Source organism: Drosophila willistoni, assembly GCF_018902025.1.
Source record: "Drosophila willistoni isolate 14030-0811.24 chromosome XR unlocalized genomic scaffold, UCI_dwil_1.1 Seg144, whole genome shotgun sequence".
Taxonomy (NCBI): domain Eukaryota; kingdom Metazoa; phylum Arthropoda; class Insecta; order Diptera; family Drosophilidae; genus Drosophila; species Drosophila willistoni.
Genome location: NW_025814057.1, coordinates 7,069,253 through 7,094,693, shown reverse-complemented (window position 1 = coordinate 7,094,693; position 25,441 = coordinate 7,069,253). Strand labels below are relative to the sequence as shown.

The 25,441-nt window shown below is 33.8% G+C and overlaps 3 protein-coding genes across 3 annotated transcripts in view; 2 read left to right on the top strand and 1 right to left on the bottom strand.

Moving 5' to 3' along the window:
- Window positions 1-2,311: 2,311 nt before the first annotated feature.
- LOC6639196 (S-phase kinase-associated protein 1) lies at window positions 2,312-2,938 on the top strand. Its single transcript, XM_002062009.4, has one exon. It carries the CDS (start codon window positions 2,434-2,436, stop codon window positions 2,935-2,937), a length of 504 nt encoding a protein of 167 aa, XP_002062045.3. The 5' UTR covers window positions 2,312-2,433; the 3' UTR covers window position 2,938.
- Window positions 2,939-16,226: 13,288 nt separating this feature from the next.
- Window positions 16,227-17,619, bottom strand: LOC111519765 (microfibril-associated glycoprotein 4-like). Its single transcript, XM_023181708.2, has 3 exons — window positions 17,477-17,619; window positions 16,573-17,411; window positions 16,227-16,495 (listed from the first exon to the last, which is right to left on the bottom strand). The coding sequence occupies exons 1-3, from the start codon at window positions 17,573-17,575 to the stop codon at window positions 16,369-16,371; spliced, it is 1,065 nt and encodes a 354-aa protein (XP_023037476.2). The 5' UTR covers window positions 17,576-17,619; the 3' UTR covers window positions 16,227-16,368.
- A 2,369-nt stretch (window positions 17,620-19,988) lies between these two features.
- The window catches only part of LOC6639197 (protein alan shepard), a 150,596-nt gene continuing 145,143 nt past the window's right edge, over window positions 19,989-25,441 (top strand). Inside the window, exon 1 of the mRNA XM_023181706.2 lies at window positions 19,989-20,830. The gene's annotated coding sequence lies outside the window, so the exon portion shown is untranslated. The remainder of the gene's footprint in view (window positions 20,831-25,441) is intronic.

Sequence of the window (25,441 nt, the reverse complement as noted above, 5' to 3'; positions counted from 1 at the left end):
GAAACATATTTAAATTTGAACATATTTCAATTCTGAAAACTCCTTTCTTCAATTTAATATTATTGTTAAAATATTTGTGTAAAGCAAAAAAAAAAACTTTAGTTCAGTTTTTTTGTTAATGTTATTTAAACATTTGGTTAAGTGGGTATTATTGACTTAAAGAATTATGTATATCCATACGAATAGAAATTCGTACTGCCCAATTTATAGACTTAACTTTTGTAATGACTTCCTTCACTGTCATTCTGAAATTGAAGCGAGGACTAAGAAACAGGACTAAGATCCATTGATCTCTAGAGCTTTCAAAGGGTTTTGAATTTGGGTTTTTGAGATGAGTTTTCTTCACAGTTGACTCTTACTTTTATTAGATTCCGGAAAGAATGAATCATCTATCATGTGCTGCAAACAATCTTCAAAGAAAATTCTTTGAATTCAATTTGAATAAATAGATATATACCTACATACATATATAAAGAATATTGTAATAATTACCAAAGATATTGCTGTAATTTCCTTGCGAGTTCTCAATTATTCGAAAAAGTATTCCAAACGACTTCAGGTTCAATTTGATCGAAAGCTACAGGGTATTAAAAAACAAAACAATAAACAGAAAAAAATCTTGACAAACAAAATTAATAAGTTTTGTTTCACTTTTCGTCATTTCAATTTTTTGTTTTTTTTCGCTTTTTGTTTGTGTCAAACATTTAGCTAATGACAAGAAAAGTTGCTTGATTTTTCCTCTGCTCACTAATTTGTGGACATATATATATATATATATATTGTCTCTCACCTGGCGACAACAACGAGGAAAACGATAATGACGATGATGATGATGAGTACGATATGCAAGGAAAAGTTGTTGCTTAATTAATATGTATGCGAAAAGTTTTTAGCCCCCTCCCCTTCACCGCCCATAATGAAACCAAATAGATCTTTAATGCAATTGCCGAGTAAACTTTTTTTTTGTGTTTCCATCATAGTGTTGCTTGATTTTTAATGACTACTTGATGCCACTTTTCCCTACTCCATTTCTCCGCATTCTCTTTCCCTCTCTCTCTCTCTCTCTCTCTTTCTCTGTCGTTTTGTGCTTGCGTTTCCTTGGCTTAACTCATTCTGCTGCAGCAAGTTGTATCTCTTTCTGCGGCCCAAAAGTTAAATGTACTTAAACTTATTTGTTGTCAAGTTTCCTTGAGTCAAAATGATTTGCTCAACTTTCTCCTAAATGGATAAGGCAGGGGGCGGTTGAGGAGGAGAAGGAGAAAGGGGAGGAGTGGAATAAAGGGGGGTTAGTTATACGGTAGGTGAGCTGTTTTTTTGGGGGGAAGTTTAATAAGTTTGAAGAGTTTTTGGTTCGTTTGTTGCTTGAAGGAGGAAAATTTCGCATTTGAATGCTTGTTTGTCTTTGCCAAGCATAAAATATAGTTTTAATTGAATATGAGAGACTATGAGTGGGAAAGCTTGTGTGTGTGTGTGTGTGTGTGTGTGTGTGTGTGTGTGTAGCTGGTCGAGGAGAAAGAGGGTCTAAAAGGGGTATGAAGAACGAACGGGTCCCCATCAACAGAGAGAGAGAGTTAGAGACAGGGAGAGAGAGAGACAGAGGCGAGTAATATGTGTGGGAAATTCTGTCTAAAACTTTATGGTCTCTTTATAGATATGAAATAAATTAAATTTTGATTGCTTGATATGCTTTTGGCAAATAGAATAAACGATATTTCTAATTGAGATGCTAACTTATTGATGAAATCCATCGAAATGTAACAAGATATTATTTGCTTTATACCCAAACCCCGACAAACATATTTAACACTATTTATCGGTCTAATATAATCTATTATGTTTCTATTTATTGTCAATTGGTCAGATTGCTTGAATATGAATTCATTCTGATTTTTTGGAATTTATTTTCACATTTGAAATTCATAGTTCTTGCAACTTTCTGTGAATTTTAAATTCAAAGCAAATCGATAAAAAAAAATCAATTGAAACCGTTGAAATTGAAACAATTTTAGGACAATGGAATGGACTATAAGTATTAGGGGTTTGATTCAACACGGAACTGGTACTAAGTACCCTCTTTTTGTGTGAAGAAAGTCTGGCTTCTTTACTCCCTTTTTCATAGTTGCCATTGAAATATCATCTGGCAGCGTGTTTATTTCCATGTTTCAATTTATTTGCAAAACCCTTAGAACCATTTGATGGTAAATTAGAACCATTTGGAACTAGTACCAACTCCACAAAAACAAAAAACTGGCAACTCTACCTATTTTTGCATTGTCATTGGAGTTGAAATGAAATCTGGCATCGACACTAGAGTAACCCAATCGTTTGCTGCCAAATTATATTCTACCCAGTCCTCACTTTGATTCCAAAATCCAACCTTGAACGATACGAAAAAAAAAAAAAATTAATTTTCTCTCCCTTTCTGATATTAAAATGCAGAATACAACTATGCAGTCGATAAAACTTAAAACTTTGGATAATATTACCTTTGATGTGAGTCCAGCTACCGTGAAATGTTCAAGCACCATACAAGAAATGCTTTTGGAGTGCGAAGTGGAGAATGGAGCTGCCATCATCTCGTTGCCCGATGTCCATTCGACGACTTTGGCCAAAATTCTCATTTGGGCCGAACACCACAAGGATGAACCAGTACCTGTACGTCGAGAGGAGATGGGAGACAATACTTTGACTCTGAGTCCATGGGATATTGAATATTTCAAAATGGATTTGACTCTACTTTTTGATCTAATGAACGCTGCCGAGAATTTAGATATAGAAGGAATTGTACATGGTAGCTGTAAGACTGTAGCGGATTTAATCAAGGGGAAAACCACTGCAGAGATGCGTGAAATATTCAATATACGTTGCGATTTACCAGGACCCAACGACTACAACAACAACAACAACAACAACAACAACAACAACGCCAACAATTGATAGATTGAAAAATATTGAATAAAAATTCTTAGCCAAAATTATATTTTATTAAAGTGGTGTTTTTTTTTTTGTATTAAAATTTATGGACATTGACGATGATTAGCACATGGAAAATAATTATGATTGAAAATGTAGTAAAAAGCAAATAAAATCTGCCAAGTAAGTCAGGTTATCTGTACCCTTCCTGCCCCCCGGCCACTGACGTCCCCTCACATTGGAGCATAAGTCATAAATTATGCTTAGATCACGCGCCAAGGCAGGCAAAAACAGAAGGAAAAAATAAAATGGGTAAAATGGTTGAGAGGGTTGGGTTAAGGAGAATCCTCCTAGCAACGTTTTGAGTCCAGCTGGTTGGCTTACGCAGTGACCTATACAATGCATTCCGTTAGGAAAACTTGGTCTATATATATATGTATGTACATATATACAGATATTTTCTTTTTTAACTAGCCTGAATTCCTGGCAGTCACATGCCAGGGAGCTCAGCTTAACTCCAGCTAGGCCACGACAACACCCCCCCTTCCTTCCACCTCCCCCATACACCGACATACCATTTTGGCCAAGCCTAGCGCCAAAGAGTGACTTGCTGCCTCCTCGGCTAAAAAGATGATGGAAACAGCTGACATTTCACTTTCTTGATGCGATTACGCAGTGGAGGCAATGCTACCACCGCCACCATCGCCTCGTACCATCATCTTTTTCTACTTCTCGTATCTCTCGGATGCCTCTGAGATGCCTCCTCCTTCCGCCGCCTTCTTCTCATACTGCAAATTGCTTACGGTCACGTAGCAGGCTACTCCTCCTTCACTCTGCCTCTCTCTCTCTCTCCTCTCCACTCTCTTTCTATTCTGTATGCTTCACATTGTGCGCGACAAGAATTTTTGCTTCCAGCGGCGAGGCAAGAAGAAAACGCAAAAAGAAAAAAAAAAAGCCCCAGTGAGGAGTTTGTTGCTCAATGCCGAGGGGTTGTGGGCAGGAGGGAAAAATGGTGCCAAACTTAATGAAAATACCAACGCGTCGTCATTTTGGCCGCAGAGATGCTGTGTGTGTATGCGTGTGCGTGTGTGTGTGTGTGTGTTGAATGTTGGGAGTCGCCTCCTCTCGACCAGCATTTCGTAATATGTTATTTTTCATGCGTTTTAGGCGAAAGTGGAAACACTGCATATGAGAAGAGTGAATGGGAAGAATGGGTGGGGGGGGGGGGGGGGAGGGGGGCAGACGCTAGAGATGATAATTAATCGAGTTCTTCACTTAAAAAAAAAAACCAAACAAAACAAAATAGATCACATTTTCAAATAAAACTTAAACAAAAATAATCTAAAAACGAACAAAAAACCTTTCGAATTCTTTTTATCTATAAATTCTCTGAAAATAACGGGAAATTGATATTTCTCCAAATTTAAAAATGTTATAAATATCGTTAAACTATTACCATTCGTTGTACTTTATTTAGTTAAATTATTTAATTCTAAAATATTGACTTTTGCATTTCCATAAATCAAGTAGTTCCTTTGTAATGACTTTATTTAATTCGTATATTCTCAATTACCATTTCGAAGAACTCTTTGATACTCTTCATTAATTGCAATTAATCCAACTTTTTATCAATCATTTAGAATAGGAAAAGAATTTTCAAAACAAAGTTATGGGTTAAATTCATTAAAAAATACTTCCCATTGATTCCAAAGTATTCATTGAATTTTAGACTTAAAATGTCACTTGAAATTGAAACTGAATGAACAAAATTGTGCTCTCTTCGAAATCAACAATATCTTTTGTTCCTTTTTCTCCTTATTTCGAAGTTAATTCATTAAGCATTAGCAATTGTTTACTCACTAAAAAGAAAAACTAATTTAAACCATTCAAATTGAAAAACTAATTCAATTCCAAATCATCATGTGGTTTCGAGCTGTTCATTGACTCATTCCAACTATTGAATAACCCAACATTCAATCCGTTTAAACATATTTAATCTTTTGAAGCGCCGTGGGGGCATTTGTTTTCGTTTAGTTTGGTTAAAAATAAAAAGTGATTGGCGTTATCGGAACTAACTACGATACCATACTCTCCGCTCCACTCCATTCCACTCTGCATCATTTCACGCTGTCATCTCTAGTATCGCATTCTAGAGATGTGTTCGAGAGTATTGGCATTTTTGATTTCTTGCTTCATTTTTCTTTTCTGCTGTTTTTTTTTTCTCGTTTCGTTTCGTCCTCCTTCGTATTCTGCTTCAGCATCAGCTTTTGCTTATTTTTTTTTTTCTTTGCCAATTTTTCTTTTATTTTTGTTGCTACTGCTACGCAATTTGCATATCTCGATAGTGTCATTAAATTTGCATATTTAAGATAAATTTAAATTCTTTGCATGCTTTTTTTTTTTTTTTTGGTTCCCCGGCTGCGTTCCATTTCATTTGGTGTCCTTTTTCTTATTTTTTTTTTCTTTTTTGCTCTTGCTGTTGCTTTTGCTCATTCTTCAAATTTCGTTTGTTGTTATTGTAATTTATTTGTTGTAGGCATATGGCAAGACATTGCGATGGGTGAACGGGGGGTCGGGTGCGACAAAGGAACATTGTTTACAGACTGTCTTCCCCATATATATGTTTGCATAAAGAGCATGGTTACAAGAAGTTGGTCCAAGGGCAAGTAGATTTCTACAATGTGTGGGAGTTGGTATTATTTTATTTTATTCTCTTTACACATATATATACTTACGCAAATGGGTATAACCATTTTTGGCACCAACTTGAGGGTGACTCCAACTGCAACTTCTGTTCAGAAACTAGATTTCAAATTGTAGTCAAATATTTGTTAGAAAGGGTATCCAAAAGAAAACCATATTGTAGTTGTGATTGAATACTTTGGCACTCTGGTTTGCGTAGTCGTCATCATGCATCATTTGTTTAGTCCTTTTAGTCCTTTTGTTATGTGACAAACTTGGTTTGGAGGATAATACGGGTCTATGTATTTACTCATTCGAGCACATGAGTGTGTGACTCTGTGTGCGAGTGTGCGTATGGGTATGGGTATGCGTGTGGTGTGGGTGTCGCACTTTTATTTGCCGCACTTGTTGAGAATATTAATTTTATTTAAATTATATATGCATGTAGAAAAAATATCACACCGAATACAAAGGAAAAAAAATAAATAAAATATACACAGTTCGCTTAGCTCAGCTCATTTTTGTGTAATGAACCAAAATGAGAGATTTTTTAGGAACTGATATCAAAATGCCAAGAGATGAATGCAAAATAAAGAATAAATAAAGCCGGAGAGTGAGAGAAATAAACGATAATTCAAAGTGTCAGACTAGGCAGAATTTTTGTAAACATTTTGGTCAATCGTAAATTGTGCCTTCTTTCTCTTTCTAAGTTGTTGATTATGAGGTGTGCTAGATAACATAGAATCTTTAGGGCTTATCTTAACTAGTCAGGCTTAGAAATGGCTTTAGAAAATGCTCAAAATATACAGAATATCATTTAGTTTAAAAACCATGTTTCAAAGTCCCATAATACTTAGATGTAGATATGAGTGGAAAAGGACTTGAAGTAGGACTTTATTTTTTGTTTTGTAATGATTAATTATTATGAAATATATATATATATATGTATATATAAAAATACTGCATTTTTGAAACCTTTTGTAAGGAAATATCCAAAAGAACTGCATCTATTTAATATAACAAAACAATTAGAAAAGTCAAGGACTGTTTTTATAGAAAGTAAAATCAAATTTTAGTTAATTACTCAGATGAGCATGCCCTAATAAGAATCGATCTGCTCCCTAATACTTTGTTGTACACCAGGGCGGATGATTGTTGGAAAATTTACTTAAAAATTAAAAAATTTCTTTACAAATTTTAATATATTGGACGCATATAAATAAGTTATTCTTATACCTTTAGTAAATGGTTAAAATTTATAATTTACGTATGCGTAATATAGACGAATAACAGGGCGTATGATTGTTTTAAGCAATCGATTTTAGGTAGGGGATCTGTGAATAGCTTTATTTGTTAAAGCTTACAAAAATTACATAAATGAATATTAATTCATAATAATTATATCCATTTGAACTTGTTCTTTAACTGATGAAGCATTTTTGAGTTCTTTTTCAGAGCTCTAACATCTACACAAACAACAAAGATATTAAATTTAAAATTTTTATGATAAACAAATATATTCCTATTCGACCTAAATAAAATAATATTGGTCAACCAATTATTTTATCTAAGCAAGCATTATAATTTTGATCGAGTTTTAAGAATTTAAGAGACGATAGCGTTTATTCAAATACATAATAGATTTTCTGCTTTATATAATTATTATAATGACTATTCTCTTTTTGCCACACCTGAAAACACCTGACTAAAATAAATGAAAATAATAACTATTGATTAGTTTACAATGTTAATTTTTTAATATTTTTGTAATATTTACATACATTATGTTTTTGCGCCACTGTGCATACGTCATAGAGAATGCAAAATGCAAAACAGCTGATGCCTGGCATGGCATGGTCTGGCCTGGCTGCCTGCTTGTTGTCTGATTAACCGTGAAAGCTTGTCAAAAAGCTCGCTACTACGTCACTCAGGCTAACAGTTGAGGCAAGTGTTGTTGTTTTTGTTGCTGTTGCTCTCCTTTGTGCAATTTAATTTCAACGATTCTATTACAACAACAACAACAACAACATAGAAGTAAGAAGAAGAAGCAGATTTGCTATTTTCATTTTAGTTAATTATTTAAATTTATATGTTTGAACAAATGAGCAAGAAAGAGCGAGAGAGAGAGTGTGTAAAGCCGGCAAGCCTCAAAAGCAGCATGTGAATATGAGAGAGAGAGGGAGAGAGAGCGTATTGCTCTCTGGTTTTGCTTTTGCTTTTGCTTTTGCCTTTACTTTTCACTTCTCATTCTCATCGCGCAATTCTTTTCATCGTCGTTTTGTCGTCGTCCGCTGTCGGTTTTGGTTTATAATTTTTATTGGGCTGCGCGCAAACTGTTTTTTAATAATATTTTCCCACTTTTTTTTTTTGTTATTGTGCCGTCGTTTTGTACAACAAGAAAAACAATATAAAATAGAAAAAAAAAACGAAATTCACTTTTGATATTTGCCCAACAAAAAAAAAAAGAAAAAAGAAGCATTAAACGGAACTAAATAAAATTTTTTTCTGTTTTTTTTCTGTTATTATTATTATTGTTGATCTTCTTCTTCTTCTACTGCATCATCAGCATTATTATTATTATTGTTATTATCATTTGCGTGTTGTTGTTCCTGTTGCTGCTGCTGCTGCTGTTGTTGTTGTTGCTTCTTAGTCGAAATTCGGCAACGAAAGGAAAAAGCAAAAGTCAAGCCGAACAACATTTTCTACAGGTGAAACCACTGTCTGCCTCTGTGTGTGTGTTAGTGTGTTTGAGAATTCCAATAAAACAAAAAAAAGAAAAACAGAACACAAAATGTTGGCAAAAAGCAACAATTAAACAACCTTTGGAAGCCCCTCACAAACATTGCCATTGCTTGTCAACCCCCACCCACCCCGCCAACCTTCACTACATTCTTGTCCATTCTTGCCCCGTCCCCCTCTCTTCGTTGCCGACGCAGCCGCTGCCACAATCAGTAGTCAATCGTCTATGTTGTTGTGTGCGCTGCTCCTCTGTCGTAACAAAAATTTGCAGCTTTCAGCTAATTGAAAGCGAAGTGAAGTTGTTGTTGTTGTTGTCGCTGTTGTTATTGCAATGTCATTGCACTCGATATAGAAAATAATTTAACTCTTCTTCTTTATACAACTGCTTGCTGCTGATTTTTCGTCGTCGTCGCGCCGTCTTCTTCTTCTTTTTACGTACGTCTATTGCTGCTGCTGCTTCTCCTCATTCTTACTTACTCTTCTTCCTCTTCTGGTAGTAGGTGCGAATTTGAAATTGCATAAAACAACAATCACAAAAAAAGGCAAAGAAAATAAACTACATAAATAAGCTAAGCAAAAGCAAAAACTTGAGGCCAAAAGTAGCAGAGCGTGAGAGGGAGAGAGAGCGGGAAGACCAGAACAATTGAGAGTGAACTTACAGTGAGAAGCAAAAGAGCGCAAACACAAATGCCGCAAAAACAAAACCAGACACATTGAGAGCCCAGACTATGAGTGAATTGCTTTTTGCAACGACTTGTCTATACCCTAGTAAAATTAAGGAACTTAATTATGGAAATTAGGATTCTTGAATTCTTTTCGATAACTACAATAAAAAGGAATTCCTAAAGTAGTTCAAGTACTTCCTATTCTCCGCAATAAAGGTAACTGGTAATTACTTAAGCTTTGGGCTTTCTGTTTGGAGTAAATAGTACTTAGTAGAAATTAATAAGTACTTATTAGTCAATACAAATTGCCAAGAGTAGTTAAAAAGCTTAAAGTAGTTATAGCTTCCGCAGTGAGAAACTACTTGAATTTTAAAAACATTTTAAGAAGCGTAAACAGCCGGAACTCTAAAGTTTTCTTTTAGACATGCTGGATTCAAAGTAATTGTTCTAAAATTATAAGTCTTTTTAAAATGGAGATTAGTGGTGATTTCAAAGTTTTTCTAAAAAGAAAACACTGACGAGTGATAATTTACGAGAAAGATATGTAGACATACATATATAGTGGCAGCCCGTGAACTAAATGATAAATCACCTTAAAAGGTTTCGATTATGATTTCAAAATTTTTATATCAGTTTGGTAAAAACTTAAAATTCCTTAACCTCTTTAGTTCTTTATAGTGGACTTTGCATACCCTCAAACTTCTGCAGGGTATGATAGAGTCGCTCTCTCTCTCTTTGTCCATTTAAATGTTTTAAACTCTATATTATTCATTTGATCTCTGTCTAATTTTGTAGAATAATTTATTTAAATAATTTTGTATCAATGGATTTCTTTTTGTTTTTGAGACTTGCTAAAGAAGGAAAATAAAGTTTCGTTTTGCTCACTTGTTGTATTGTTTTTGCATATGCCGGTCGCTTCTTCTCTTCTTCTTTCGTTTTTCTTTACTCTCAGCTGTCGGTTATACATTTCCTTTTACCCTTTATCTAGCTCTCTCTCTCTCTCTTCAGCTTGTCCTTGTTTAACGCAATGCAACAAATTTTCGTTTTTTTTTATAGCATAAACAATAAGTGTAAAATAATTTATCAATTAACAAAAATTAAGCAAATATTTGTACAAAAAATTACAAAAATCGGGCAAAAAGAAAAAAATACTCGAACAAAAATTCCGTTGCCCCAATTTTTGCATTAATAAATTTTGCATGTCTGGCAACGTAAAAATAAACCAAAAAGGCAAAAGAAAACAAAATACAAAACAAAAAAAAAAAAACAAAAACAAACTTGGCTATGAGCTATTTTTAATGCTTCATGCAATGAGACATGTTGCAACCAGTGTGCAAGTGGGTGGTAGGGAGGGTGTTACGTGGGTCGCGGGATGGGTGGCATAGCAGGATGCTAAAATAACTCGAGGAGCTCTACTAAACAAAAATGTGCCACAAAGTTGCAAATAAATGGACACAAGTGTTTTGCATACATATTAATTGCGAATTAGTTGACAAAATAAGAAAAGGAAAGAACAAAACAACAACTGGAAATGTGTGAACAAATGGTCTGGGTAATTAAGAATTAGAGCTGTAAATTGCACTGCATGCTAAATTTGAATCAGTTGCACTGCTTGCATGGATCTGCAGTTTAGGCAAGCAGTGTGCAGGGTTAAATGCAGCCCTGGTTATTTAGCACATTTCAAATTATGGTGTTAAATGTGGGATTTCTAATTTCTTATTTCTAAGTTCAATAAAAGAGAAACACTTTAGTTTTCTATCAGTGTTGGAGCATGCCAAATTCAGTGTTGAATAGTATCACAAATGGCAGTTTTAGGTCAGTCTCTTCTTAGTGTTGAAGCACGCCAAAGTCAGTGCTAGAAAGCATCACAAATCACTGTTTTATGTACAAAAATATATCATGATTTCACTTACTAGCTAAACTTATTCGACTGGTTATAGATTCAAAGTAGGACTGAACTACAAAAGGAATATGAAGTTAATAAGAAGCTCTGTTGAGCAAAGTTTCACTGTCAATATTGTCAATAATTAGTGCAAGCTCAATGTACTGTAGCTATAGCGCTAAATAAAAGGTATAGAAATATAACCCAAATCATTCAATGGGTTTCTAATTTATACAATTACAACCGAATATAATTTAACTATGTTCGTTTAATTTCTATGTATATCTTTGTTAGGGCATAAAATTGGGTAAAATATTTCATCTTTTGTTTCAAGACTGATTTCATTCCCCTAAAAATAAAATATTTCCCTCTCATAGAGAACTTGTTTCTAACACACTTTCTCTTATCAACAATAAACTATTTTCGTTTCTGTTTCCTTTTCTTTTCAGTTTTTTAAAAAACGCGAGTGTTAATTTTTTGTTGTCTGTTTCAATATAATAAATAAATCGAAAACAAAAAGGGTAAGATGCATCCACGTTACAGTCCGGCGCCGCCTTTGCAGCAGCAGCAACAACAACATCAGCAAATGACTGGAATCGGTGGTCCAGGGGGGCTTTTGAGAGGACCAGCAAATAATTCTCAACAATTGCCACCGCAAATGCCGCGATCTCAGAATTATGCAAATGTAAGTACATTCTAATCGCTATTTCTAGAAAATCTATATATATGTATGTACATGCGTTGTACATATTTACAATGCGATAATTTCTCAAGAATTACAAGCGTTTAATCTAAATGCGAGATAAGCGTTTTAAGTGAATTTCACCTGAAGTGCGATGATTATTAAATGAATCATTTAGCATTCTACTATACTGATAGTGTACGTCCAAATGGTTCACAGGTCAAAACACTGCGCCAGTTTTGCCAAAACTGCAACTGGCAATAAATAAAAATGCAATTTTATTGAATATTTATAACTGCATTATTTAACATTTATGAATCTCCCTCCCGACCCTTTACTTCTTACTTACTTAATACTTTAATGTATCGAACACAAATCGCTTCTAGTGTCACAACTTTTGACATTTTATGTGTTGTTTTTTCAGTTTTTTTTAGAATAGGAGTTTTTACTTATTTATTGCAATTTCAATCAAAAAGGATACATTTTTCGATCATAATTTAAACATAAAAGTATATTTACTTACCACAAACTTTTAAAAATTTTTTGGATTTTTAAATAATTTAGTTGATTTAAAAGTTGGAGATCTATTTTAGGATGATAAGCAAATTCATAACACTGTATATATAATATATATTAGATTCATTTAAAGATTAGAAACTAGGATCTAAGCAATATACTGAATTGGTTTAAATTATTGGTTGTTCAAACCATGAAGTTGATACTATGATGAGATCCTAAAACGGCCAGACAGAAATATCTAGTGTGGGGTTCAGAATCTAAACTTCAAATATTATATCAAATTGTTAGCTAATCAAAAATTGTTTGTAGTGTGTTTTAAATAGTGTTCTTTTTTCTTAGATTTAACTTTGTTCTTTATGTGAACGTTATTATTATATTAAATTTAAAAAGTTGTAAACATTCTCTCTGCATGACTTAATACAAATCTAAAATCAACACAAACAAACAATGGAAAAAAACAATTCAAATTTAGCTTTTATATTATAACAAGCAAAATAAAGAGTAAAACAATGCAATTGAAAAAAAAAAAACATTGTAATGCTCTTTATTGTGCAATGGCAATGAACAACATTGTAATGCTCTTTAATTTGCTTGTTAAAAGTAAAGTGGTCCAAATAAAACACAGATAACATTTCATGACAATTTAGATACAAACTCAGTTCACCACACAAACAGCACAGATAAAGTTTCATGCCAATTTGAATGAGAAGTCACTTACTTAATCAATCTTAAATGAATGCTTAAAAAAATATATATATATTAAGACGAATATATGACTTTTACTACGTGCATGGACGGATCCTTCAAAATCCTTCAGCTCCTTATAGTGAGTCTTTGAAGTGATCGCATGATTTCAACCTATTTTCATACTGACAATTTGCTTTTATCGCAAAATTACTGAGCCAAAAATCTTGACTAATCTAATCTTAACTAAGCAGATCGCTCCCGAAAATATTCTAGATCCCTACTTGATTTCTTGCCGAGTGAATCTCATGAAAACGATCATTAAGATCGACTGCAGAAATCGGTATTTAGATTTATTATATTTCATTTAACTATCTTTTGAGAGAAGTCTTTTTAATATCTCAGGTTAGGTAGGTCTATAAAATACATATGTAGGTATATATTTATTTACATATGTACCTACATATGTTTGGAGATATATTTATGTATGTGCCAACATTTTTCTGTTCGGGGGCAATCAACAATGGCCCACAAAGCCTGAGTCAATCAATCAAATGCTCAATGCATCAATCAAGCAATCAAGCAGCAACTCACTAACATTCACTCACTTCCACATTCCCTCTAATTCCAAACACTCGCTTTCGCACTCGCATACTCATCATCCATACCATACTCAGTCAAATTCATTCAAATCGCAGATGATTTCTGATGGGCAGCTGCTGCGGCGGTATGCCACCATAGTAGAAGAGGGCGGATGGGTTTTGCGGCACGCTATTGCTATTGCTATTTCTGCTGCCTGCTGCTAGGAGGCGCCACTGATGGCTGCAATCGACATGTGTCATACGCAGGCAAAGCCAGGCAGAAATCATTTGAGTGGAAAATTGCTGCTGCTATTTCTATTCTGGCAATGATATGGATTTCATTTCGTTTTTCTATACCACCCCAACCCAAGCTCACCCCCTTGCCACCATTTACCCCACCTTTGCATACCTTCTCCATCAATTGCTGACAATTGCAAGAGTAGAGACGAGATGTCTCTAAACCACTGGCCCCCACTGGCTCACCCACATCAAATCATTATATGCAAAAAGCAAAAGGCTTAGCTACCACCTTACTACATCTAGCTAATTTCTCTATAGTGATTTCAATGGAATTATATTTGAGTTCTCTTTTGTTGTTGTTGTTGTCATATTTTATGCATTTGGTTTACACAAAGCATGAGAGAAAGAGAGAGAGAGATAGAGGTGGAGATTCTACATATTATTATTATATTTTTTTGTAAACCTCATCCTCCTCCATATACATATGTACTATGTAATATATGTATATGTATGTATATACGTAATAAACTATTCAAAGTCGCACAATGTGCCGTTGGTGTGCGGTAGTTAGGTAGGTTTTTAGGCAACAACCTACTTCTTCCTCTCCTGCCTGTTACCACTTCTCCTCCTCCTCATCCTCCTGCACGTTTACCTCAACCTATTTTTTGTTCACTTATTTTTAGTTCGCTTTGTGTAGACCATCATCTCTCGTCTACTTTTTTAATGGCCAACAGACGCGCCTAGGCGTTGCTGTTGCTGTTGTTGCTGCTGCTGCTGCTTTTTCTCTCTGGTTAAGGTTTGGGATGTTCCATTTAAACAGCTTTCAAGGAATGCAGACCACATCAAAACATACAACAACAACAATTTATATATACACAAAAAAAGGCAACGACAAATTTCATACATTCTGGAATACCCTATAAACAAGTGAAACAAGCAAATAGCAAGCAGCAAGACTTGATCATTTTTAGGTATGCACCCGATGCTAAAGAGTTGAGTGAGTGAATATGTTGCAGAATATATTAACAGCCTACTACACCCTTATTTGATACCTTATTTAATGGGTATAAATATTGTAAACACAGTCAGTCAGCAAGCTGGCTAAGCAGCGGTGAACAAGCGGCCAAGCCTCACCCATAGTTTGTGACTTTTTTGTCTCCTCCTCCTGGCATCTTCTTCTTTCTAGTCGTCTCCCTTTTTTATACCATACACCCATAGGGTGAAATGGTATATTAAAGTCGCCAAAATGTATGTAACAGGCAGAAGGAAGCATCTCCGACCCCACAAAGTATATATATTCTTGATCAGGATCAACAACCGAGTCGATCTAGCCATGTCCGTCTGTCCGTCCGTCCGTCCGTCCGTCCGTCCGTCCGTCTGTCCGTCTGTCCGTATGAACACCTAGATCTCGGAGACTATAAGAGCTAGAGCCACCAAATTTTTTATGTAGACTCGTGTAGTATGTAGAGTGATCAAGTTTATTTCAAATTTTTGCCACGCCCCTTTCCGCCCCCGCAATTTAAAAAAAGCGTTTATCTCAAAAACTATTCTAGCTAGAGACACCATATTTGGTATGTATATTCGCTTAGTAAATGCACACATTTTGTATGTATAAAAATTTTGCCACGCCCTTTTCCGCCCCCGTAATTTGAAAAACTTGATTATCTCCCGTATTTTTTTACCTCATGCAATCAAATTTGGCACACTTAAATTTAATACTAATATCTAGCAAAATACCAAATTTGATCAAAATCGGATAAAAAACAGTCGAGTTATGCATATAAACGTTTTTCCATAAGGCCGGAGTTGGCCGTTGGCTGGTGGGGGCGCTAGGGTGCTCGTATGATTGAGTGAGCGAGATACTAAGATATGCTTGTAAGAAGCATGTGAAAATGCTTGAAATATTTGCTTTACTGGTGTATGGTATACCAAAGTCGGCGAGACGACTTACTTACTTCATTTTTTGCTTGTCTTTGAATTAGCTTCTTCTTTAGTTTGGGATGGGGTTTTTTTTTTGTTTTTTGTCATTGTCATTTATTATTATTATTATTATTGTACCTAAAATGTGCAAATTTTTATTTGACAAATGGCAAAAAAAAAAAAATTAGAATGAATGAAAGGAAAAGTTTTTATAAAAAAATATTTGCTATTGCACTTAAATTAAACAGTTTTCGAAAAGTATTCAAAATTAGCTATTAATAGTTGAGAACTTTTCGTCTTAATATATAACACATTATATTTTCATATGGAAATGCATTTAAACGCCAAGTCGTCTTCGTTTATTAAGAGTATTTGGTACTCATATACTTTGTAAACTGAAAGTACTCAGAAATAGTGAATAAAACTCAAAGTTTTCAAATCTTTATTTATATTTTTTTCGATCTCCTTTAAAGTATGTTGATTTCTAAAGGTTACATATATGCCATTGTCTTTTTTTTTATGTCGGTATGTTTTTTATATTTTCATCATTGGATGAGATCGAAGATTGTCTGGAACAAGGGAAGTCTTTAAAAGTTTCTCGACCGTCTTTCTAGGTTTTATATTGGTCAATTTATGCCAACTTCCTATAAGACAATGGATGGATTCAACAAATAAATACTTTTTATAAGTTAAGAATAAATCTAAACCACTCTAAGCAATTAATTGCAGAATATATAGGTTTTTATTTGGGATATTTATATATTAAACATTTGATGATAGATATATTGACATTACTTATGATTAGTAAACAATCATGATTAGAAGAACATTTTTTAAAACGTGTTTTCTTTGACTTTGAAATTATAATTGTTCAACTTTAGAATATGGACGAATAAGCATTTGTACCGCTTTGAGGGCACTATTTCCATCCCAGCTCATACTGCCCAATGCATAGAACTGTCTTTTATAATGAATGCCATTCAATTTGCTAATTGGTGAAAAAAGAAAATAGAATATTATTTAAATTTTCAATAGCATAAAATATCAAATTATTTGATTACTTACGGTCCAAAACAGTTTTTACTAAACCACCAGGCACTATAATTCAATGCACAATTATATGAATCATATGCATCAACATCATGATCAAATGTCGAAAATTTACCATTTAAAACAATTTCCAAAAGATTATCAATTGTTCCAAGAAAATCGCCCAACGATTCGAGAGCATAGTCATTGCTTGCATTGACAATCGAAAAATTATTATAACTAGCAAAATCGAAAGTTCTATCAAAATTTTCAAGTTGAATGCGGAGTTCATAACGTTCTGAGTTGGTAATGCGATGCAATTGTTCAAGCCCTATAAAAAATTCGCCATTTAATTGACCAAAACCGTGGCTAAAATCTGACCAACTTCTGTTAAAACTTTCGCTACGATCAAATCGTTTATGAATAACAATCCATCCACCTCCTTGAACATCTGCATTGCATAGAGCATTAAATGGCTCAAGTCCAGGAACTTTAATAGTCTGAATTCCCGATGAGAGGCCTTTGCAACCTGTGCTCGTTAAATTTTTCTTCAATGCGACTTCCGTTTGAGTTTCTTTTGCTTGTGTCATATTTTTTAACTGTCGCAATGGTTCAAGAAGAATTTTAAGTAAAAATTCATTGCTTAAACGTAGACTTTCAATGGTTTTACTAAGCTGACTATTTTGATCTCTAAAACGCATGTCCATCATTGCCAATCTACTTTTCAATTCGAGAAGATCCAAACTTAGAACCTTTTGATTTTGTTGAGTTATCTGTATCTGTTCATTTAACTTTGATTTATAACTTTGGCTTAAGCACTTTTGGCAATAAGATTCATATAGATCTACTTCGCCACCTGGAGGTCCGTCGCCAGACTATATAAATAGATTTATCAATTAGAATGTGAATCACCTTTGCACTTTTAATTTTTTTCACTCACATTCTCATTGTCATTCATCCAAATATTTGTTGAGATTACATTTTCAAATCCAGAAAGGAGAATGAAAACACAAAGTGAAAGGACACTTTCCAGATGCATTTAAGACAATATTCTAAATTTATTTTAAAGCTTGACCACTTCCAACTGGGTTGAGATTAAAAAGCGCAATGATTTAAATATTAAACTATTGATTAGAATATATATTTGCATTTTGCCATTGCAATCGCAATTTTTGCGATAAGGTTTTCAGGTTTTTTATTTGTTATCTGTTCTCAATACAAAAATGTAGAGGTATCAGCAGCATCAGCAAAAATCGTCAGATTAAGTCAGAAAAATTTGCTACATAATAGACTCGTATAGTATTATGTTTATTTTACATATATCCCAACGTTATTAGAGAGAAATGAAGCTACTCTTGCATTTAATAAGATATCAAATTCCATGAGAGAAAAACTGATCGATAGGGGGCACTAAATTGATCGCAAAAAGATTCTCCATTTTGTTTCTTTTTTCTTCTCTTCCAATCTCTCAACTATTTCTAGTTAAAGTTTTTGACTTACGAATAAACAAAGACCCAAATTGAAATACTTCATTTGCTGCGAGTATTTGAGTTCTCTTTATTTGGATTATACCAAAGTTTCCTTTAACAAAATATTTATATTACGATGGGCAGGGACAAGATGCAATAGGAAGAAGAATTGACTTGACCACGTAGAAATTTCTGATTAAATTCAATGTTGACAATTACCAACAACAAAGCAAAGTTGTTAAGGTAATTGCGGCTACTCCTTGTCGGCCTCGTAGGCTTTGAGATGCATTTCAATTGGAGGACAACAACAAACCCAAAGCCCACAATTCCACAAAAACATGCAACCTACAGCAAATAAACAACCATCATCCATATCATACATACAATCCACTACACTGCGAGGACGAGAATTATATGCAGGATATGCTTTCTGCTGAATAGCCCATGGGGCGCATGCGTTGGCTTGTGGAATCTGTAAGTGAGTGTGAAACCGAAACCGAATCGTAACCGAAACCCAACGAAATGAAACGAAACCGAATCTTTTTGCCGGCCAGTCCAACGGCAAACCTTACTCAATGAGAAATTCAGAATCCATTCGACGATTGTCAAGTTAAGTTTAGAGAAAACGCCTGCCTCTTTTCCCTTCATTTTACGCAAAATAAGAAGTAAGAAAAAATCAAATTCGAAATAATATCCCAGCAACACAATTTTTAAAAAGTCCGCTAAATACAAAAAATTTACAAAAAAAATAAAGAAAAAATAAAGTGCAAACAAAATTTCATCTTATTTTAAATAGTAAAGCAAAAAAAAAGAAAGAAAAAGAAAAAAAATTCCTACATAAAATACCACAAATTTTTTTTAAATATTTTTTTTTTGAATATTTTCGAAAAGTTGTCGAATTTGAATCAGTGAGTGTTGTTGTTTTTGCAAGAGTTTTGCGCGAAAATTAAAGCGAGAGATTTCAGTATATTCTGTCCATAAAGAAGGGGAAGTTATCTATCTAAAATAAAAGATCATAGCAGTATTATTTACCTAAAATACGAAAACATTCAAAGTAAATTCTGTGCTCAAAAGTCTCACAAGAAAAACTCAAGTTGAAATTGTCAAAACAATAGAAATCATAATACCAAGAACTTCAAAATAGTTGAAAGTTAAATACTGATAATACTCATAACAAAAATAACCAAAACCAAAATCTTAAAACAATTGAATTCAAAGTTTTTAAAACGAGAGATTGTTTAAAACATAATACAAAACAGAATATTTTAAAACAAAACTTAAAACTGCAAAGGTTTAAGCATAAAAGTGAAAAGAAAATAAACTACCAAATATACTAAAAAAAAAAAAAAAACTTAAGAAATCATCTCAAAAACTTGCAAAGTGCAAAAATACTAAAAACATACAGAAACAAGAAAAAAAACCAAAGTTTTGAAAAAGATTAGAACTGGTAAATAACTTTAAAAGTAACTATAAATAGTTGAAATATACTGGATTCAAAAATACTAAACAAAAATAGTTGAAAGATCATAAAAAATTACGAGTTTAAAACTCTTAAAAACAAAACACCAATAAAAAAACTGCAGTATTATTTTAATATTTAACTAAAAAAAAAAAGTAGACAATAATAAAATATTTAAAATAAACAAAATCTAAAGATTAAATAAAAATAAAAAAAGAACTTAATTAAAAAAAAAAAATACCAAAATTAGCAAAATAAACTAAAAAGAAAAGCTTAGCTTGTTGAAGATAAAAATACCAAAACTTAAAAACAAAAATCTCTGTGTGCTTTAGTCAAACTCTAATTTTCCTTAAAAAACAAAAAAACAAACTCAAGAAAAAAGTAAAATTAAAATAAAAAATCAAAAATAATCAGTGTGTTTAGTATAAATTATAAAAATAATCATAAACAAGTAGAAAGTAAAGTATATTAAGGGAAAAATACTAAAAGACAAGGCGTTGTTTCTTGAGAATTATAAATTCATTCAACCTTGCTTAGAAGAAAAGCCATTAAAATTGCGTCAATCAAGAGAAAAACTTCACCGTTGCCTGCAACAACATTGAAGCTAAATAATTTCAATAACAAAGAGTACGAAGAGCAGCAACAGCAACAACAACAACAACAGCAGCAGCAGCAACAACAACAGCAATTTGCTCAAGAATTGGCAACAGTTGGGCCCAAGGAAACACAGCAACAACAACAACAGCAGCAAAAGGACATAGAAGAAAACTTTGCACTAACAACAACAACAACAGCAACAGGAACAGGAACAAACTTAATTGAGAAAAAAGAATTGACATCAGCAACAGGAACAGGAACAGCAACAGCAGCAACAAGCACACCGGCAAAACTAGCATTATCAGCAGCAGCAGCAGCAACAACAACAGCAGCAGCGGCCATAACAAATTCTAAGGCTAACGCCTCGGTCAGTTCAGACACCAAATCCAATTCCTTGACAAACCTCAATCTACAACCGCCACCACCACCACCACCAGCAACAGCAACATCAACAACAACAGCAACTGCAGCAACATCAACAACACAATCGACAACAGCAACACTAAATTTAGGCGTTGCCAAGTCAACAACAACATTGAATCGTCCCTTAAATACCAGCACCACCACCACCACCACCACGACGTCGCTGTATACTTGCTCGAGTGCCTCTGCCTCATTGATTGCCCAACCGCCACCAACGAAAATCTTTAAAACGGATCATCTGTGCGTTAACGCCGCTGCTGCCGCCGCTTACGGTCTGCAACCAACAACTGCCGCCGCTGCTGCTGTTGGGCATCCTTGTGTCTACTGTGTGATACCAGTGCCAGTGGTGAGTCGTCCCCCCAATTTCCAGTCACCAGTCCCCAGTCTTACCAGTCTTAGACCTTCTCTTACTTCAGCCTATTTTTTCCCTGTAGTCTCATTTGCATACAATTTTCCTTTCCGAGTGCCAAATTCCGCCTGTTGCCTATTTTCCTGCTACAAAAAAGCGAGAGAGACAGAGATATAAATATTCTCCTGCCTTCTTTTTTTTTTTTTTGCTTCTTTTTCAAGTCATTAAATATTAAAATAATTACGCGTGTCGTCAGCTCTAAGGGTGGTAGGTGGGTGGTCGTCCGGGTGGTTGGTTGGATATGGGGCATGTCTTTGGTTTTGTTTAGCTTTTGATGATAGAACTCCTCCTCCTCCTACTTCTCCTCCTCCTTCTCTGTCTCGTCTCCCCTTCCACGCAAATTTTCATCTCTTGTATCTTGTATCTCATTATCATTGATTATCCTATTGTTAATGGTCTTGGATTTTTACCTGAATTTGAATTAAGGCAAAAAAGTCAGTCAACAATTTTCTGTTTTCCTTAAATTTATATATGTATATCTTGTAAGAACTAACTAAACTTAAATTTAATAACTATACAAATATATATCCCTGAAAATTAAGTATTAAGTTTGACAAAAATTGTAAACTTTTTTTGTATTTTTCATAGAAACAAAGAAATTTAGAATACAAATTTGTGTAACTGATAATTGTAAATCTTGGAATCTACAGGTTTTCCATTTTTCTTGATCTATCTGAATACTTTGGCTATTCCTTTAAAATATGGAGTAACAATTTCTTCCAACTGAACTTAAGACTGTCAAGAATATTTCCTTTTGGCGAGCAATACCTAAAAGTTTGAAGTTTTTTGAAGAATGTAATATGAAGACAAGATTCTTAGGCTAAGACTTCATGACTTTTGAGACTTTTGATTTTCTTTTCTGCCATATAAGTTAAATATTTTCGATCGTGTTTAGATAAGCTCCTTAGGATAACCTAAAAATTCAAAGTAGAAGCAAGGAGTGAAGATCATGTAGACAATTTAAGCTATTATAATAGAGAATTTGGCTTTGTCTAGTTATGTATATGCACTCATTATGATTCTAATAATTTCTTTGTATTCCAAAACTTTAACGTTTATTTTTTTTTTGGATTAGAGTACGATTTAAACTAACAAGCTAATGCCAGAGCATAGAAGAACGTTTTGAAGAGCGTCTTTAATTTCTTGACCCACTCGAAAGCAAATCTTTAGTTTAGTTAAATTGCTGAATTTGTGTTTAATAGAAAAATTTAGACAACATTTAGAAGTATAATTGTATCTTCGCATTCTGTGACTGAAAGCAAATCTTTCAAGTCTTTTGAGTAGTTTTTGTTGAAAAGTTTCCTTTTGCGCTAATCTTATTTGCATTTCTCATATCTTCTCCCACTCGATAGCTTCTCCTTCCGCCCGTTTAGAATAATTTGTCAAATTAGTTTGCCCCACATTTTGCGCTTTACTTGTTTTGTTTGTCCAGACATTTGTTGCTCACCGAAAAACAAAAAGGAATGAGGCAAAACAAGAAGCAAAATAAAAAAACAAGAGAGAGAGAGGGACAGAAAGAACAAGGAAGGTATAAGGAAAGAGGGAACAGAGAGAGAGAGAAAGGCGGGGGAAAAAAGAATAATAATTTGCTTTCATTTAACCGAAAATTACATGGCACGAAACAGAAAATGTCAGGCCTCCATCATATTTCCTGTTTGCCCCACCATAAGTACCCATGGCCTCCCAACCATTGCTTTGCCAGTGCCATTAGACGAGACGAAATGTGGGGGCCAAAAGGGATGGGGGAGGGGATGGATAGAAAGATTGCAGCGTCAGCTGTTTGTCCACTTAAAGATTGCCCAGATAATCGCCGCAACAAATGTGCCTAATGTCAATTTGGTTTGGGGTAACATAGACGCTTGCAACGTGGTTCATGGGATAAATGGATGAAGGAATCGGGTCTGGTGTGGTGAGCGGGTAGCGGGTAGCGGGGAGCACTGGAACAATAAAGACAAATTATACAAATATTTGACTAAGCGGGCAGGAAAAATGAGCGTGGGGTGGGGTGGCCGGTCAGCTGAGGCAAGTTGATTTTCGACTTGGTATAAATGATAATGACACTCAATTTGCCCCTGTGTATGGAAATAAATCAGAAAATAATGATTATTGTTGTTGTTGTTGTTGTTGCTGCTGCTGCTGCTGCCTTCGTCCGCCGTAGTCGAAAATATTTTCAATTAACCATCAAATGAGCAACAGCAACAGCAACAAAAAAACAAAAAAGAAACAAACAAACATAATGGCAGCTGAAAAAATCCTTTCATATTATTCATTCATTTTCATTGTTTTGTGTTATTTTTTTCCTCTGTTTTTCAAGGGTTTTTCTTGGCCATGGCAAGAATGAAAAATGTTTGAAACGAGAGAGTATTCAGTTTATATGGGTATATCTATTATCGAGTGAAATTGCAAATGAAAAATGAATCTAGGCAATTATGTGAAATAAACTTTTTTTTGAAATAACAATTCTCTAGAAGAATTTTAAAATATATTTTAGTGTACATGAATGATGCTAAAATCCTTTGTTCTCATATTCTTTTCATATTCTCAATATACTAACTTAATTTGAAAAGAAAAGTGTATCAACTTGGTCCATCTGTTTTTGATTAGTCGTCACTTTATAGTTGTTGCCTTTTTACATTTTATATATGGGCCTTTTCTTTTGGCTTTGCCTTTTTTTCTCTTTCTCTCTGTCTCTTTCTCTCTCTCTCTCTCTCTCTCTCTCTCTTTATTCTATGCTCATTTTGTTGATTTCTAATTAATTTTACTTGGAAGTGAAAATGAATTGGCAAAATGCCCCACAAAAGAAGAGAGGGAAAACCCATAAGATACATACATACATACACACAAGAATACTAAGACCCTTAAGAGATTTCTTTCGTTTCGTTCTTTATTTATATCTATATCTTTTTTTTGCAATTTGTGTATTGTGCAATTTTGCCGCAGTTTTTGTTTTGTATATTTTTTCCTGCTGATTTGTTACTTTTAAGATAATTAAAATGGAAGATGGTAGACTGGGAAAAGCATTCTCACATTCAATATACATGAAGATGTTACAAAATCGATGATAAGTTGAAATTGGAAAGTTGATATTATTGGTACAAAATAGACATACAGATAGATAGATAAATGTGTAAACGTTCTTTGTTTGAATAGATAATTTTGGTGCTTTTTACACTATTACCCATATCTTTCCTGCTTATATCCTTTAAAGCTTGAAACTGTCAATCAACGTTTCGTATACGTTATAAGAGAATCAGAAAAATTACGTATACGTCCACAAAAATGTGTATAAATATTTGTAGTTAGCAGATCTCTTTCATACACTGTATTGGTATTCATTTATATTCAATATTTATAACATGAGTCTGACAATGTTGTAAATTTAGTGTGGGATATCAGACATTTTGAAAGTGAAAATCGTTCTTGGATATCAAAGTTTTTTCCTGTATTCCTACCCACTCATTGAGGATCTACCACTGCTTTTATTTTAAGACTTAAGTTAATTAAGTATTCATGGCAATTATCTACAAAACAGAGCAGGAAACCTTTAAAAAATCAGCAAAAAAAAAAGAATAAGAAGAGTTACAAATTGGATCACAATATTAATATTGCAACTTTATATATCAGAAATCTTCTAAGAAACGAAATATTCATAATTAATAACAGGCGAAAAATATCAATTCAAATTAAATCTACGAATTCTAATATTGAAGAAAACAATCATCTCTAATCATGTTCAAGTAATCGTTGTGTGATTCAAATTTGATTGATCGTTTGGAATTTTAATTGAATGGATATACTGGATCTTAGGCCCAATCTTAGCAGTTCTCTAATATGCTAATATATAGCTTTGTCGTAAACTGAGCATATAATGATTGAGCTGTAAGAATAAGTCGAATATTGAGGTCTACTATAATCTATTCATTCAACATATTCGAGCATATGATTAAGATCTAGAATCTAGATCATTATTAACTTACTTTCATAACTGATTGTTAGCACAAAATATCCATTAATTTAGCAACACGAATGTAAAGAGCTTAAAATGAATTTCCTTTTGCCCACGTATGTATATTCCTATTTGGCTTTCCTTTTCTTTTTTTTTTGTTATTTCAAGGACTCGCTCTCTCTTTCTTTGTATGGTGTTGTGTTTGTGTGTGTGTGTATGTGTGTGTGTGGCATATGCGTGACATGGTTATATAGTGTAGAATCGTGTTATAGTTGTTGCTGTTGTGCCTGTTATGCCTATGAATATGCATTATTATATGGGGAAAAGGGGCCTAATTAAGCAAGTGACATACATGACATACATTTTTGTTGTGTTGTTGCCCCTGTGTGTGTGTATGCGTTGTTTGTTTTTTAAGTGTTGCAAATTTAAATTTTAAATTTTAACTTTTTAAAAAACAAAACCAGAAAAACCAAAAAACTTTGTCCAGCAAATTGAGAGGAAAAATCTTGCTTGGCTTTCCTTTTGCTGCTGCTGCTGCTTGTTGCTGTTGTTGGGTAATTGTTATTGATGTGGAAATATTGCGATTAGCTGGGCTGCTCTGA